Source organism: Humulus lupulus, chromosome 2 (genome assembly GCF_963169125.1).
Source record: "Humulus lupulus chromosome 2, drHumLupu1.1, whole genome shotgun sequence".
NCBI lineage: Eukaryota > Viridiplantae > Streptophyta > Magnoliopsida > Rosales > Cannabaceae > Humulus > Humulus lupulus.
Window position 1 is genome coordinate 9,496,137 of NC_084794.1, and position 17,065 is coordinate 9,513,201.

Genomic DNA, 17,065 nt, shown 5'->3' on the forward strand with positions numbered 1-17,065 from the left:
ATGGTTTGGTTTGGCAAAGGTGCAGTGAAGAGTGAAGACAAACCCCATTCAATCTAATCTAAAGGACCAAGTTGTTTATATATCTTTATTGTCTTCAAGTTATTATCTTTTTTTTTAAAAAAAAAAACTTAAATTTTAGAAAATTATACCAATAATTAATTATAATAATCTTTTAAGGACATACATTATTGATGTCTTATCAATAACTTAAAAGAAAATCTCATCTTTCATATGGGTAACAAATAAATGTTTTCTTGTTTGCATAAAGGTATGCTAATCAAATCAGAAATCACTGATCATTGACTCTAACACAACTTTTTGATTAGATTAGAAAAGGTGGTGTTAAAGGAAATGAGATATAGTATTGACTTTGGTAGAATAAAGATAAGAAAAAAAGGATTTTTAATTGGTTTCTAATTAATCAAAATAAAACATCTCATTGGTAGTATTAATCTTGTTATCATTGTGATTTATTTTAATTAGTAAGATGTTACTGATAATTTGATAACCAATTGGAAAAACAAAAATGATTGTATCTGAAAAATAAGCATAAACACCATAATTGCATTTTAGAATTATTGGATGCAATGAAGCTATGGGTTAGAGTCATCTAAGGTTTTCTACAGCATTTATGGTTAATTTTGTCAAAAGTGAGTAGTCATTTTCTTAATGGTCTATTTTGTCCCATTACTTAAAAGAACACTTCTTTAATCTATGGTGATGATGATGACTTTTGGATTTGTATGTCTAAAAAAGGAATCAAATATCATCTTGGTTGAATTTAAGTGTTCAATTAATTTGAGAAAGCTTAAAAAAAAAAAAAAAGATGAGGTTATGTTGCTTCTTCTACTCCTTCCAATCCAAGTTGTTGATTAAAATATTTGAGATTATCTTTTGACTTGAAAGCTACCTACTTCAACAAAATTGATGCCAATTGATATAATGAATTTTAAGGAACTTTCTATGAATGAAATGAAAAAAGTGTGATGTTAACCTTTAATCCCCAAAACTATCAAATTTTATAGAACCCAAATAGATACAATACATGAAAATTTTGGTTAAAATAGTCTCTCACAATATTATTGGTTCTTTACTCAATACAAACACAAAATTAGACTTTAGTGTAAAAATATGAAAACTATGGTTTCTACTTATCCAACAATAAAAATAGAAACTCATAAACACAAACTAATTGGCAGCTAGTAAAGTACATAAGATTTCTTTGCTTGAATTGAAATATTTAATAATTATGTTTTATCTATAGATAAATAGTTACATAAATTTTAACTCGTGAAATTTTACTCAACCTCTAAGATCAATTTGATAGTTTATTAAAAAAAATATTTAATAAATAGTGTACTAATTTTTTTTAACTTACAAAAAAGAAATTGAACTCGAGACCTTTCCATAAAGTATCCTAATTTAACATCTAAAATTAATAACAAGATATATACCTCTAATTTTTTTTTTCCATGTCTCTTCTTCTTTTATATAAATAGTGCGTAGATAACAAAAAAATTTTGTTTTAAAGATTTTTTATTTTTTTAATTTAACTTTAATGAAATATTAGAATTGTTGACGCGGTTCTTCACCAACAGGTAATTAAGAGAAGAAGAGAAATGGATTAGTGCTGAATATAGAACCGTCGCAGATATAAAACCTTAGAGAATGAACTAGGTGACTCAAGGCACGTTTTTAAGTGGTTCAAAGGTTAAAATCATTCTACTCCACTAGTCAATATTATTGATATCTTCTGGGTATCTAGTTACAAAGCATATATCTATTCAGAAACTATTTTTCCCAACCCTTATCAACTCCCAGGTTCTCCATATTTATAGGAGAAGGCACCTGGAAGTTGGTAAGGAGGTCATCCCGTGACCTTATTATTTGTCATATCAACTCTGTGACATTCATGATTAATTCCTAAACCTGACACATAAGTATGGTCAAATCGATAGGTAAGAAGATAATGGGCCGCACGGCCCAACCCAGCCGTGGGTTTCAGAACATGCACGTTCCTGCTGCGTGTCCGAGAAGTCAGGGAGATATCGGACACGTGATGTCAGATATATGCACGTTTATCTTGCGTGTGTTGACTTTACAGAGGGTCAGAGCTCCGTACATAGCTCGTGCCACGATCTACTCCCCTGACCCGACCTTCGGCCTTCAGGTTCTTTCCCCTAGTCCTGGGCAACCTTGGCGTGTCCTTAGGGATTGCTCGAGCTAAGAAGGTACGACCTCGAAGCGGGAGCTCCGGTCTTGGGGATGTTCATGGACTAATTGTGATTAGTCAGTAACTCGGCCTGCTAATCAGCCCGTGGGAAAATCAGGGCGTACAAGAATATTCTTATATTTAGTAAACATGATTTAAACTTAAATAAATTAATAATTAAACAAATTAAAATATGATATTTTTGAGATATTTTACAATAATAATTATTTAAAAATAATGAAACAATATATTTTATAACTTAAATAAAATTTATTTAAACTTAAACTTCACGTATTAGAATAATAACATATATATTATAATCTATTATCAACTAGCAGCAAACTTCTTTTAAAAAAAATAACAACAAACTTAAATTTAAAATCACATATAATATTAATATTATATTAAACATATAATATATAATCTCTTGTTGTCATTGTCAAATTCAAAAACTAGAACAAACATAAACTTAAACAAAAATAAATAAATTAATTAAAATAGGAAATTTTAAAGATATTTTATGATAACTAAATCATATTTATTTAAAAATAATAATGTCATACACACAAATTTTTATGATAGTTTTTTTTATCAAGTGATTAGAGTTTTTTTTCTTTATTAAATTTACCAAAAGACATTGAGAGATACATTAAAAACTAAAATAGTTGATACACTTGACTTTTCTATTCTTATTTTATTTTATTATTAATTTTTTTTAATATTATTATAATGTTGTGATTAAATGTCATATATGCACAAATTATTATAGATTATTAATATAAATATTTATATATAATATAGAACTGTAATTCATTCCATTATGTATTAAATATATTTTATTTATTTTTATGATATTTTTTATTTATTTAAAATTTATATGATAATTAAAAAAATATGATAAAAATAAATACATATTTGAATAAGCATGTTTAGAATTTTAAAACTAAGCAAACGTGCATTGAATGCTGTTTTTACCTAATATACATATAAATTACTAATTATTCATTTATAGTGTACAATTATGATAAATTGTCAAAATTATATTGTACAATCTTGATGGACGATCAGGATTTAATCCTAACACTAAAGTATAAAAGCATACCCTACATATAAATATATTAATTTCATTTCTAATTATCAACCAATGAGAAGCTAACAAAGAGCTATAGGCTTGAGCTTGAATATTTAAGGAGACATAGGATGAAATTAACAATAACCACCAAACCTCAATTATTCAATACTTTTTATTCTCATTTTCAAACAATTAAATCTTATATAATAACTTTAATAAAATTATATATTTATATATATGTGTGTGTTCCACATTTGTCAAAAATGATATTTTGTCAATGAAAATGTATGATGTGAACCAAATAAATACAATGCATGCAAATTTTGGTTAAAATAGTCTATCACAATATTATTGGTTGCCTGCTCAATACAAAGTTCATTTGAAATATTAACAAATATTGATCATGTGAATACAAATCTTTCTATTATAATAATAATAATAATAATGTTGGACCAACATATTTTTATTATTACAAGGATATTATAACTTAATAGAATTATATTTATAAAATATTGAAAATATATATTTAAATTTAAATTAAATAATAATAGATAAAATATATCAAATTCAATGTATAAATCTTAATAAAGAAAAATTACATAAAAGTATAACTACAATGTATATATATATATATATATAATGTTAGAAATTTACAAAATTATTTTAGAAATCTAAATTGATAATTAATTTTATCATGAATTTTTAGTATGTATAAAATAGCACATATATAAATATATTTAATATTAAGACATTTTTTAAAATCATAATAAAAAAATATTATAACTTATGACAATGTAAATATTTATAATTAGTCACCTTAAGTTGTGCCTATAACTTTTTACGACTAAACGAGGATTATTCTAATAATAGAACACTTTATGGAAGTTATACTACATATAAATTAATATTGATTAGTTATGTTATATTTAATTGTAGATGGTTGGTAGATTTTAATTGCAAGATATTTTATTTTTGGCATTGGAGAGAGAAGATTCGAGCTTGAAATAAAGAGAGATCTAATATTATTAGACTAAGTGTATGACCGTTGAGATTTTTTAATTAATGATTAAAATCAATTTAATAATTTATTTAAAATATACCAATTTTTTTTTAACTCATTAAAGAAAATTTGAGCTAGAGACCTCCTCATACATAAAGTATGTCAACTTAACATAAAAAAAAATTAATAATATATATTTAAAATTCTCTCATATATATAAGAAAAATTTACAATAGAGTATGATTTCCAATAAAGAGTAATGATATGTGCACCTAAAATATACACATAAACATTACACACACTAATGTGGCAGTTTAGCCTAACCAATCATATTTATTAAAATTAGGACCCACTATTTAAAAAAATAATAACGCGTTTATTCTTCTTATAAAATACGATCACAGCCATTCATAAAATTTTTATATTCATTCTCATTTTCAATGATCAACCAATGAGAAGAATGAAATGTTGTTTAAGGAGACGTAGAATGAAATTAACAACAACCATCTATCAAACCTCAATTATTCGATGCTTTTTTATTCTCATTTCTATTTCTAATTGGACCAATTCATATTAGTCAAATGTTGTAATGTCGTACTCTTCTTCAAGAATTTTGTTGTGGGTGGTTTATTGTGTCGGTGCAAAGTAATTAGAATGGACCCCATGGTAAGTTACAGTGTGTCCTAATCAAATAAATTTAGAACAAGTGTCCTTCAATGGTATCAAAATGGTACACTTTTCCTTTTCAGTTTCATGTTTTTTTCTCAACTTGTGCCTAAAAATTCTACGTGATTTGTTATTCCCTTTTTTGGACACTATTATTGTCAAAGTTGAAAAATTTGACACTAGATTAGACCACTCTTTTAACAAGGTAATTATTCTTTACCATTACCTAATTATATACAATACCCAATTTTTTTCAAAAATTACATTTTAATATTAAAATTTACGTAAATTTACTATTTTTGTGCAATTATTAGTGCTCAGCGTTAATTATTTGTTAAGAATTCACACGACATATTTTTTAACTCGTAAATTTAAGTATTAAAGTTAAACTTTTGAAACGATTTGAGTATTATCGCCGCCAATATCTCTAAATTATTTAAATACCATAAAAATCATTTTAAAATTTAAAAAAACTAAAAGATTATTAAAAACTAAGTATAATAATATGGATTTTGGGATGATTTTGAGTTTCAATTTTTATTTTGGGTTGTTTTGAATTTGCAAATTTTAGTTTTATTAAATAGTTTTTAATAATCTTTTAGATTTTTTTAAAATTTAAAGTGATTTTTATAATATTTAAATAATCTAGTCTAAAATCATCCCAAAATCCATATGTGTCATGTAGATACTTAACAGACAGTTAATAGTGAGTACTAACGGTTGAACCAAATTTGTAGATTTAGGTATTACCGCCAACAAAAAAGTTGGGTATTAAAGTGTAACTTTTGAAAAGATTTGGATATTATCGCTGTTAATTAGACTAATAAAAATACATCACGTTGATATTTAACAGACAATTAACGGTGAGTACTAACGGTTGCACCAAAATTATAGATTTATGTATTATTACCGAAAAAAAATAAAAAATTAAAGAGTAACTTTTAATTTTTTTTTAGTATTATCACCGACAATATTCCAAAAAAATATACATTATATGTCAAACTAATGATAGTTACACTTATTAATGAAAACTAATTATATATATAAGAAGTTCAATTATATTCATTTCTTTTTTGTTTGAGTGATATTCAAGATTTTACATTGAAAAAAAATATTCATTGCGTATTTTCTAATCAACAATGAGCATAATGTAGACTTGCTTTAGAAATAAAAATAAATATGAATTTAAGTTTTTCTCACCCACTTATGTTTGTTTTTTCAATAGCAGACAGTAAATTTAGGTAAAATTATTAATTATTAATTTAAAAAAAAAAAAGCAATATGTAATATATTCTTAAAACAATAAGTGTTGTTTTAATAAAAAAAATTCATAAGAATTGAAAGTAATGTCACATTTTAAACAGTAAACACAGGTATTTTCATATATATTAAATTATATATATCCTATATATTTATACATATATTATGAGCATTCTATTGTAGGGGGCTTCAAAAAGAATCTCATGATGATATTTTTTTGTATTTCGAAGTCGCGAATAGTTTTTGGCTAGATATTTTTTATATGAACATGTATATTTTAGTTATTTAGAGTATCTTATAAATTTTTAGAAAATTCTGAATAATTTACACTATCGAAAACTATGTTAAAACATGTTATTTTCCACGCACATAAAAAAATTAGTCACGCGTTCAACTACCTGTTTTTAAACTAATTTTCAACATTATAAATTATTTAAAATTTTCTAAAAATTTATAAAATACAATAAATAAATATAATATATATAGTCATACAAAAATTCACGCAAAAAATAATTCAAATTTATAACACTCATTTTAAAGGCAATATTTCCAATATAAATATATATATATATATTTATATAAAAGAGAGAAGAAGATTTAAGTTTGGGAAATTGGACATTTGGAATTTGCGAAATGAGTTGAGTCGGTGGGTTGGCATTAAGTTTTGACTATCTCTACACACCACGGTTGGTTGTTGTAGATTGGTGATCCAACGACTAAAAACAAATCATATAATAAAAAGATATTTTATTGTTAAAAAAGTCCAATCAAATTATTATTGACTGTCGTATATTCAATAATTGGTTAGAAGAAGAAGAAAAAAAATATCACACAGTTGCTGTTATAGTGAAGACTTGTGATGAGTTGAGTTAGGACTTGGTACTAGCTAAGTGAAATATGAGGACAAGAGGAAGCGGAGGGTGCTTTAAATTAAATTTTATAAAAAAATCATGATAATGGAGAAAGAAGACAAGTATAAATAAATAATAAATAATACATAATACATAATAAATTAAGAAGATAAGGAAAGGAATAGATAGATACATTATAAATAACATCTTGTACCCTTTTTTCAATTCATTATCACGTGCTTCATGTTGTTTATTATTCCACTTTGTTTTTATTTATACTTTTTTTATAATTAAGGGGTATAATGGTAATAAAGCTACTCAGATTTAAAGTTTTTCAATTACACTTTAGGAATGAAGGATTCTATTAGTTCTCAATCCGTAAATAATTTTCGATGTGATTTTTTTATAATCGTGTATATTGTAGTTATTTAAAATATTTTGTAAATTTTTAAAAAATTCTGAATAATGTACAACACTGAAAACTAGTTTACAAACACGTTGTTGCACACGTGACTAATTTTTTTATGCGCATGGAAAATAACATGTTTGAACCTAATTTTCGGCACCGTAAATTATTCGGAATTTTCTGAAAAATTATAAGATACTATAAATAACTACATTATACACAATCATAAAAAAATTCGCACCAAATATTATTCATGGGTCGAAAATACAAAAGAATCACATCGGTGGGCTACCATATAATACTCCTACACTTTAATACCTTATCATTTATTTAAAATCATCTTTTTTTTTTTCAATAAAACTTGTGACAATGATTTTGAGGAAGAAAAAAAATTGATTATTAGATTTTTTTTAAATAGTAGCTTTTATTTCTTAGTGCAAAGTATTATGATTGAGTTAGATTAGTCAATTTCTAAAAGTTGAAAAGTTGCTAAAAAACACTAAACTCTTCCTCTAGAAAATCATATTCGCTAAAATGTCTTGGCTATTGGATCTTAGAATAATAAACCAATCAAATTTTTGAAGTTTTTTCTTTTTTTAAAATATAGTGATGTATATATTTTTGGAATTTGTGATAAAGCTTTGTATAACGTAAAAATGAAGGCCAATTGACCCCATATTTTTTTTCCTCTTTGTTTTTGTTGAAAAAATTTTATTTACTAATTTTTTTTTCATTCATGATGCTAACTTTCTCAATGAGCAGAACTTGTGGAATAAATGAGAAAACATATTTCCCTACACACAAAAATGAATTAGATTTTCTTAAGAAAAGCCAATAGTGATTGAGTTTCATTAGAAATACATTTAAGAGAAAAATCTTTATTAAGTATTAACACTCAACCTAGGTTAAAAGGGAATTTTGAATAATTTATGGATGGTTTATTCCTTAATTAAAAAAATATTTTTTTATTTTAAAGCTTAAAAAAATTTCAGAAAACAAATATGAGTTTTTGACATTGTTTTCATAGAATAATTTTTAAAATTAAAGTTACAATAAACAAAAAAATTTGAGAACAACAAAAAGTTATTTTTAGTTGTTCTAAATTTTTTTTGTCATTTTTTTTTCTCACATAACATTTTTAATTATTATTATTATCTCAGATCACTTTCTATCTCTCGTTAATTTATCTCTCCTCACTTTTCTTTTCCTTATTTTCTCTCTCATCACTTTTGATCTCTTTATTTTATCTCTCATAACTTATTATCTCATTATTTTCTCTCTCATCATTTCCTATATATTCATTTTCCCTCTCCTCATTTTTTCTATCTCGTCATATTCTCTCTCATCACTTTTTCTCTCTTCGCAATTTTTCTTCCTCAAAATTTCTCTTCTTATTTTTCATCACTTTTTCTTTATTACCTCATTATTTATTACAAACTCTATAAAGATTTTTCTTTTTGTAAATATATTTTTTATTTTTTATTTAAGATTAAAAAAAAAAAAAAACTAAAATATTATTTTTAGAAAACATTAACCAAATACCTGTTGTTTTTTTAAAACTACAAAAACTGTTTTCTATTCTCATTTCTGAAAACACAATTTTGAAAACAAAAAACATAAAACAATGTTAAACAGGGTCTTAAGGTATCAAAAACTTAGTTCAAACATTTTATTGCACGTACAATATAATATTTTGAACTCTAATTTTAACATCTTAAATTATTCAAAAATTTTAAAAAATTTATACCTTATCAACTATAACTACAATATACAAAATTACATAAAAAAAAATAGTTGAGAATATAATTTATAGAATAGAGGAGAACTACCTTACATTATAGTTTTTATTAGATTATTTAATTATTTAATGCCACATTGATTTTTTCCTTGTCCTATTTTTGTTTGTGCAAGTTTATTTAGGCAGCAAAATCTAGGGTGAAGATTTACACACGTACCGGAGTCTGACATGTCCGACTCCGACACATAACATAAGCTCGCATTCACATTACACCATCCTAACCCCTAATCATATGGTATAATTGACCGTACGTACTACACATCACGTACCATTCCGTTCATTTACTGCTTTTCTTTTCTACTTTTTTTTATTTCTAATTTTTTATTAATTAGTTTTTTTATATTAGAAAAAAATCTTTCGAAATTTATACCGTAGGAGTTTTAATAAAGGTAAGCTCTCAACCGTTAATAGTTTTTAAAACTATTTAAAAATAAGTTGTTACACCCATAATTAATTTTTTTTTTTTATGAGCGTGAAAAATAATATGTTTGAACATAATTTTTGACACTGTAAATTATTCGGAATTTTTTAAAAATTTACAAGAAATTATAAATAACTAAAATATACACGATCATAAAAAAAAATCACGCCAAAAATTGTTCACAAATCGGAAATACAAAATAGTGGGGTTCTCTTTGAAGCCCCTGCCATATAATAATCCAAAATCTTTTATATTAATTTTACAATATATATTTATTGCTTATTTTTTTGTCGCAATATATTTAATGCTTAATTGTTAGCATCTGAATTCGTTCAATAAATAAACTATATAAGAACCAAATTTTCAAGTGGTTGCTCTCGCTAGTCCTAGTCCATATTTGGATGTATTATATATATATATATATTTTTAATTTTTTTTCTTTCCCTTTTCCAAGAAATTAAAAAAAAAAACTTCAAATTAAATATTGAAATTTGAGAGAAGGGATGTATTAAATTTAGGTATCAATGATTGTAGTGTCTTATTTGTATTTGTTTTTCTCTCTGATAAGTATAAAATAATAAACGAGTTATTAGGTCCTACCGGGAGTCGAACCCAGGTCGCTGGATTCAAAGTCCAGAGTGCTAACCACTACACCATAGAACCCCGTGCTCATCTCCAATCCAAGCTTTATATTTTATCCTATTCGTACTTTATCTTTGTTTAATCTGAAAATCACACTAAAAGTTATAATACTTTATTTTATTTTATTTTATATATTTTATTAATCAAATTCAAATTTTTTTAAATTTACCAATTATATAGTAATTCTTACTTTATGATAGTAGTTCTTATTTATTTATAATGTATAATAAAGTTTTTAATGTTTAATATTATTATTTGATTGAATATTTATTTAATTTAATTCAGTTGCTAATTAACTTTAATTTATTATGTAAAATAAATATTTAGAGTAATATTAGATTAAAAATATGTGTTAATAAGTATAAAGCTTAATTTATTCATAAACTTAATTTTTATGTATGTAAAAAGTATATTCTTATTTAAATTGCATTAAATTTACCAATGTTTGGCATGGAGGAATGAAAATTGAAGAGAAAGAAAATATAAAGAGGTAGAAAATAAAAGAGATAGAAAGGGGTGCATATTTCCTTCATGGTTGTTTTGTATGAGAAAAGGAAAGAAAATGATTTATTGTGAAATTTCTATATTACTCTTAAAATATTAATATAAAATATGTGTTGAGAAAATTAATTTAGAAATTTTACATGCATCTGTATTTATAGAACTTTTATCTTCTCTTTTCGCCCCATTTGGGAGGAGAAAAAAAATAGTAGACCCCACTTAAAACTTTTCTTCTCATTTTCTTTCCTACCAAACATTTTTTTTTAAACTTTCCACTTTTCTCTTCTACACTTTCTTTCCTTCCATACCAAATATAGGGTTAGTGCAATAAAGGCTTCTTAGTTAACATAGTCAAATACCCTTAAATTCCTTTTGAAAATAACTAACAAATAAAATGCTTTCTAATTATATTCATTATACCAAAATGCTTTCAAAATATATATTTTCTTTTTCAAAAATGCCCTATTCCATTCCATGTATATGTTAAAATATTTTATACATATCAACACTAGTTTCATAATCGTTTGTCAATTCACTAATTTTTTAAAATTCTAAGTAATAAGAAGTTGGAGAATTTATAAAATTAATCAAAAATTATTTTGCAAAAAAGACTTTTAAAACTTTTTTTTTTAAGAACAAAAGGATTTTACAACTTAGTTTGTGTCTTCCATCCATAAATAGAACTCAACGGCTGGTATTTGCGACAATCCATACTAGTACATAGAATGAAATCTAAAGATAATAATTTTACTTAATTAGAGGTATTTTGAATTTTCACACCTATAAATAAAAGAATCATACAAAAATTCTAAAACGTAATGGACCAGAAATGAATATTCATACCAAACTATACTGTTAGAGAAGCTTTAGCACTGAGGTATTATGTTACATAACTATCAAAGTAACAACCAAAGAGTACGAAAGTTTTAACTCTTTTACTGTTGTCTTACCGGCGCTTGTACAAACAAGGCTTGAGCTCAGGCCATTCAATATCTTTTTTCTTTTTCTTCTTCGAATTTAGCTCTTCCTGCAGAAAACAGGTGAGTATTATTAACAATGTCCTTGTCAACGGCAAACAAATCAATGTATGAACTGAATGTACAGCATTCGAAATAGCTCACTTTTTTCTTGAAGTAGAATAAAATGAACATCTTGTTAGAGAAGTCCTGAATGAGAAAAGAATCTGTCAGCATCAATGCTAGTATCAATTTGTGCAAAACTTGATTCTGGTAGTAACATGAACATACCTTTGACACCGAAGAAAATCCCAGCTCGCAAATGGCTTTGGTAAAGTTGTTGGGGTCGGCTCCTCCGCTAGTTGGATCAAACCTGCTTTTTACTTCTGCTATCAAAAGCCACCCACTGTGGACAAACCACCATGTATAAGTTACAGAACAAGAAAAATAAACACAAAAGGTCATCAAAATAAAGTTTTAAAAGTATTGAGGTGAAGACCATGGCTTGAGAACTCTGTATGCCTCCTGCAGGTAACTTGAAAAGTTGGTTCCCATAAGCGAAAGGCAAAAGACAGCAACATCTACGGATTCAGAATCAAGAGGTGTCTGCCAGTAGATACAAACAACTAAAGTTCAAGGAATTGCTTAATCGTTCTCACTTAATAAAATGTATTTAACAATATGACCGATGATCAATTAAAAAGGCTTTAATCATTCACAGTAAGTCCCTATCACAATTGTTATTAACGATCACTATAAGTAATTACCGTAAAACATACATACATTTGACATGTCACAAGCAACGACTGATGGATCGTTTGAGACAAGATCAAAGGAGAAGACTTTGTTCTTCACATGTTTTGCAAGGCGAGCATCCCCTGAAGATATGGTAATGTGGAAAAACATGTCACCAAGAATTAATCAAAGGAGAAAAGAAGAAAGTTTTATAATTGTCTAATGTAGTAGAGTGCAATGAAATGAATAATAAAGTAACTCACCACACCCAAAATCAGCAACAACCATAGAAGATCCGTGATCTTTCAACCACTTTATAATTATATTAACTGGTAGCTCAGGCCAATGTGACATTTGCTCTTGGTACCCTGCATGATACTGGACAGGTAAGTAAGTAAGAAATGTCAATTATCGAACAAAAACTTTAACATAACAAGTTGTTGTTTATGGAAATTTCCCTAAACGACCAAACAATATAGTGTTACTGAAATGACATTATATAAAACAAAGGAATAGAGCAAATGTAATTCACATAGTTTTACAGTTCAAAATTCTTAATGCTTTACATACTCAGTGTAAGCATACAATCCAAGGAACTCATTTTACATGAACAACCAGGAATTAGCATACAAAACGCAGTAATTAGTACACCATTGAAAATACAAAACGCAAAGCTCTTCTTTTGTCTTGAATTGATGCACTCATACCATATCAAACAATTCTGGGTCTTCTTTGAAGTATTCAAGTGCCTCCTTTCCACTTTAACAAAAAAAAAAAAAAAGAATATAAATTAGCAAGTTTGTTACCAAAAACATACGGAACCCAGATAAATTCTCTACAAAAATATGATACTTCAACAGCTATTTGGCTCATCGAAGCAAAATTTTGAAGCCAACCAATATATTGTATATACAAACATAAACAAGATAAACCAAAAGAAAGAGATATTAGATATGAGAGATTAAGTAACTAATTACGTGCAAGTATAGAGCTTTTCGTTAAGCATTCTGAAATGCCCACCTGCCAACCGCGCTTTCATCTGTATCTCATTGAAAAATAATTAATATATGAAAATAAAAACTCAATTTAATTTAGAAATATTATGTTCAATGAAGAAAAGTACAGACTTTATCGAGAAAACTCAAGGACTTGGAGGCTTTCTGTGATGTTTTGAGCTTAGAAGAATCCTCTTTTTTTTGAGGACCATTGCTTCGGTGAGCTTCAGAAGTTTCTTTGGTTAGATGAGAAGGTTTATCACTTTTACGTCTGCAACGACCACCCCTCTTCCGCTTTCTACTTCCTTCTCTGTTCTCCATGACAGGCTCACTCTTCATCTTCTTCCTCCGACGTAGAAATTTCAGATGGGTTATTCCGACTCTAGGGCTTTGCTCAGTATTCATGGTAAAAATGGGCCGGACCTTTTTATAGCTTCAGGCCCAATTAGCACATTTAAGTGGGCTAACATTGTTACTGAGCTTAAGCCCACTGTAACTTCACAAATACACTTATTTTCTAAAATAATGCACTTATATCACTAATCTTATACTATGCTAATACAATGGTGTGATTTACTAAAGTGGTATTAATCGATTGGAAAAGTAGTGTCATAAATTACAAAGTGAACATTAAAAATCAGGCACGGCTAATTAATTCTAGGAGGATTTACACTCACACACCTTATAACATAAATAATTACTAATTTGAAACTGATATTTTAATATAGTATTATAATATTTATTAACCGAAACAACAAACAATCAAACTTTATTTACCTATTTATTATACCAACTTTTTTTTTATCATAATATATCACATTCAATATATTTCCTTATATAACATTATATTTTTATAATTATATACTTACTAGTATCAAACGACATTACTAATTTAAACAAGCATATCATTATAATTATTCAACTATCGAGTATCAAATGATATTGATGTATATACATATTCTAATTAAAGATGACACCAAATAAGTTTGATGGTTTAGCCACTAATAGCCACTATTCTTATAACAAATGTTATCATTAAAACCAATTTCAAGAAATATAAGAAATGGGCAAGGTATGTAATTTTCATATTAGATTAGAAGAAAAATAAAAAATAAAAGTAATAGAAACATTAAAAAGCTATCAAATGATACCCAAATTGATTGTTTTGCTCAATATTGGACTACTTGGTGGCAGCTTACGATCTTCAGTCTTTATATTACTTTTCAAGTTGGTTACTATAGTACAACAATAGAGTTGTGTTGCTAATAGCCAAACTATATATATTAGCAACAATAAAAACTATTTATTAGTATCAAACATTTAAATACGTTGCAGTATAAATCCAACAATAAATTTATATTTATATACTTAGTGATATATATTACATAAAAAAACTACCTATTAGTATTCAACATTTAAACATTATAAGCTACCCTTTACATACTTAGTGATATATATTACAATAGCTGTTGTTAGGTATCCAACAGAGTCTCAAATACTACTTTTTGGTATCAAAAGATAATAATAGTAGAAACATATTCTTAATAAAAATGAAACCAAATAAGTTATATGTTATATCCATTATAACAAATAGAATATGCTTAGAATAAACAATAAACAACTAGCAAACAGTATCCAAAATGCTTGTTTTTCACTTCTTTGGATTATGCAGTCGATGACTACTTGGTTTTTAATTTTCCACTAACCTTGCAGTATAACCATGATGTTTCTTTATTAATAATAAAACCAAATAAAGTATTAGTTATATGAATTATTAATAAGTTGGTTAACTATGTTATTTTAAGAAAATTGGTATGTTGTGAGTATTTAAGGAAATAACAAAGTTGGTATGTTAGTGAGTATTTTAAGAAAATTGGTATGTTAGTGAGTATTTTAAGAAATTAACCATAGTATGTTAGTCGGTTATATATAAAAATAATTAATACGTTTTGGGTATATATTTTTATCTCTAACAAAGTTGTAATTATTTAATTTAATGTGCATAGTTGTGTAAAGTCCCCTTAATTCTATGTGGTTACCTTCACGTGGTAATTTCATTACAAAAATTAATTGGGAAATTTCAAAAAATACACAAAAATTAAAAAAAAAATGAATTTTTTTTACAAAAATATGGAGTGGTAACATCATAAACACAAATAAAAAAAAGGCGAACTATACATTTATTTCTTTTTTATAAAAGCCAGTTATAAAAATATATTTTTTCAAACAATATTTTCATAACTTAAAAAGTTTAATTTTGTAACAAAAGTTTACAAAACTAACTTCACAAATAAAGATATATATTTCTATAACTGCTATTTACAAAAATACTTTATAAATTTACTTAGTAACTAAAATTTACAACACTAATTTTATAACTTTTTATTATATTTTTGTAACAAATATTTACAAAAATATAATAAACTACTAACAAAGACAGTAGAATAGAAGATATCTAATTTAATTAGAGGTTGAAGAAATGACATATATATTTGTGCTTATCAAATTTAAATATTAATTATAAATTTATATATAGAATAAATATAATTTTTTTACCCAAATTATTACCACTTGCAAATCATGCTCCCCGAACTTTTCACGTTGTTAAAACTGCTACATTAGTGCCCAAACTGCCAAATTAGTATTCTGTTAGCCACATCATTCGAAAACTAACGGAAGTTTCGTAATTTAGTAATGTGCAAAGTTCAGGAAAAATTTTAACAATGTAAAAAATTTGGAGGCATGATTTACAAGTAGTAATAGTTTAAGGGGAAAAATCATATTTATTATCGTGGATATATATATATATATATGTATAAAAGTAAAATTAGAAGACTATATATATGACTTTAAATGAATTAATTATATGGAGAAAAGGGAAAGAAAAAAAACAAAAATCTAAAGAGAAGAAGATCAATATTTTTTTTGTCAAAGAAGGAAGTCAATATTTAACCGTGTTTATACACTAAAACCTATTTATAATAATAATATTTGGACTAATTATTTTTATTACTATAAAAATGTTATAACTTAATAGAAGATATCTATAAAATATAAGAAATATACACATTTAAGTATAAATATAATTAATAATTAATAAAATATGTAAATTTTGCTTTATAAACATTGATAAACAAAAGTATTTAAAGATATAGCTATAATGTATTTAGGAAATTTTTTTTATAGGGCTTCACTTTAAGTCCCACTGATAGGGCTCTCAGTGTTTCTCGATCCGTGAACAGTTTTTGGCGCGATTTTTTTTATGACCATGTATATTGTAGCTATTTAGAGCATCCTGCAAATTTTCAGAAAATTTCGTATAGTTTACAGTACTGAAAACTAGGTTCAAACATGTTGTTTTCCACGTGCATAAAAAAAATTAGTCACGCGTGCAACAACATGCTTGAACCTAGTTTTCGGTACTGTAAACTATTCAGAATTTTCTGAAAATTTGCAGGATGCTCTAAATAGCTACAATATACACGGTTATAAAAAAAAATCGCGCCGAAAACTGTTCACGGGTTGTAAACACTGAGAGCCCTACCGGTAG

At 25.9% G+C, this 17,065-nt stretch overlaps 1 protein-coding gene and 1 non-coding gene across 3 annotated transcripts; both read right to left on the reverse strand.

Moving 5' to 3' along the window:
- Positions 1-10,277: 10,277 nt before the first annotated feature.
- On the reverse strand, positions 10,278-10,349 carry TRNAQ-UUG (transfer RNA glutamine (anticodon UUG)). Its single transcript has one exon. It is a non-coding gene; the product is annotated as a tRNA-Gln (tRNA).
- Positions 10,350-11,555: 1,206 nt separating this feature from the next.
- Positions 11,556-13,895, reverse strand: LOC133817219 (ribosomal RNA-processing protein 8). Of its 2 annotated transcripts, XM_062249674.1 has the most exons (9): positions 13,648-13,895; positions 13,498-13,559; positions 13,228-13,279; positions 12,784-12,898; positions 12,569-12,663; positions 12,285-12,391; positions 12,077-12,191; positions 11,951-11,995; positions 11,556-11,856 (listed from the first exon to the last, which is right to left on the reverse strand). In XM_062249674.1, exons 1-9 carry the CDS (start codon positions 13,852-13,854, stop codon positions 11,776-11,778), a joined length of 879 nt encoding a protein of 292 aa, XP_062105658.1. In that variant the 5' UTR covers positions 13,855-13,895; the 3' UTR covers positions 11,556-11,775. The 2 variants fall into 2 exon arrangements, with proteins under 2 accessions (XP_062105658.1, XP_062105657.1); XM_062249673.1 differs by having other exon boundaries at positions 11,951-12,191.
- Positions 13,896-17,065: the final 3,170 nt, after the last annotated feature.